Source organism: Cariama cristata, unplaced genomic scaffold, assembly GCF_000690535.1.
Source record: "Cariama cristata isolate BGI_N322 unplaced genomic scaffold, ASM69053v1 scaffold22221, whole genome shotgun sequence".
NCBI classification, from domain to species: Eukaryota; Metazoa; Chordata; class Aves; order Cariamiformes; family Cariamidae; genus Cariama; species Cariama cristata.
The window spans coordinates 380-750 of NW_009601280.1; the positions used below are offsets into that span (position 1 = coordinate 380).

At 66.6% G+C, this 371-nt stretch overlaps 1 protein-coding gene across 1 annotated transcript in view; it reads left to right on the forward strand.

Moving 5' to 3' along the window:
* Positions 1-371, forward strand: part of LOC104169478 (TNFAIP3-interacting protein 1-like) — a gene marked incomplete at its 5' end in the record, with an annotated part of 3,812 nt that overhangs the window by 375 nt on the left and 3,066 nt on the right. Inside the window, 1 exon segment of the mRNA XM_009710403.1 lies at positions 81-173. Within this exon segment, the coding sequence (XP_009708705.1) occupies positions 81-173 (93 nt within the window).

Below are 371 nucleotides of genomic sequence, written 5' to 3' on the forward strand. Positions count from 1 at the left end.
GGAGGGAGCCCAGCTCGATTTTAGCCAGCCTCGGGCACAGCCTCCACAAAAGCCCTGAGGGTCACCCCGTGCGCATCCAGCAGAGCGGGGCCACGGTGGAGAAGGCGCCGGGCAGAGGAGAGCTGGAGGCCAAGGAGAAGAAGGTGAAGATCCTGGAGCACCAGCGCAGGGAGGTGAGGACCAAGCTGGGAGGGAGGCACTGCCAAGGAGGGAGGCAGCGGGGACGTGTGGCTGGGACAGCGCGGGGAGACTGGGACAGGGCTGCCGAGCCGCAGGGAAGCACTGCTGGAGCTGGAATCTCCATCCAGCTGGTCCCCGAGGTGCTTTTCACAACGGGAGGCTGCTGGGACCTGCCATGGCTGGCTCAGGAC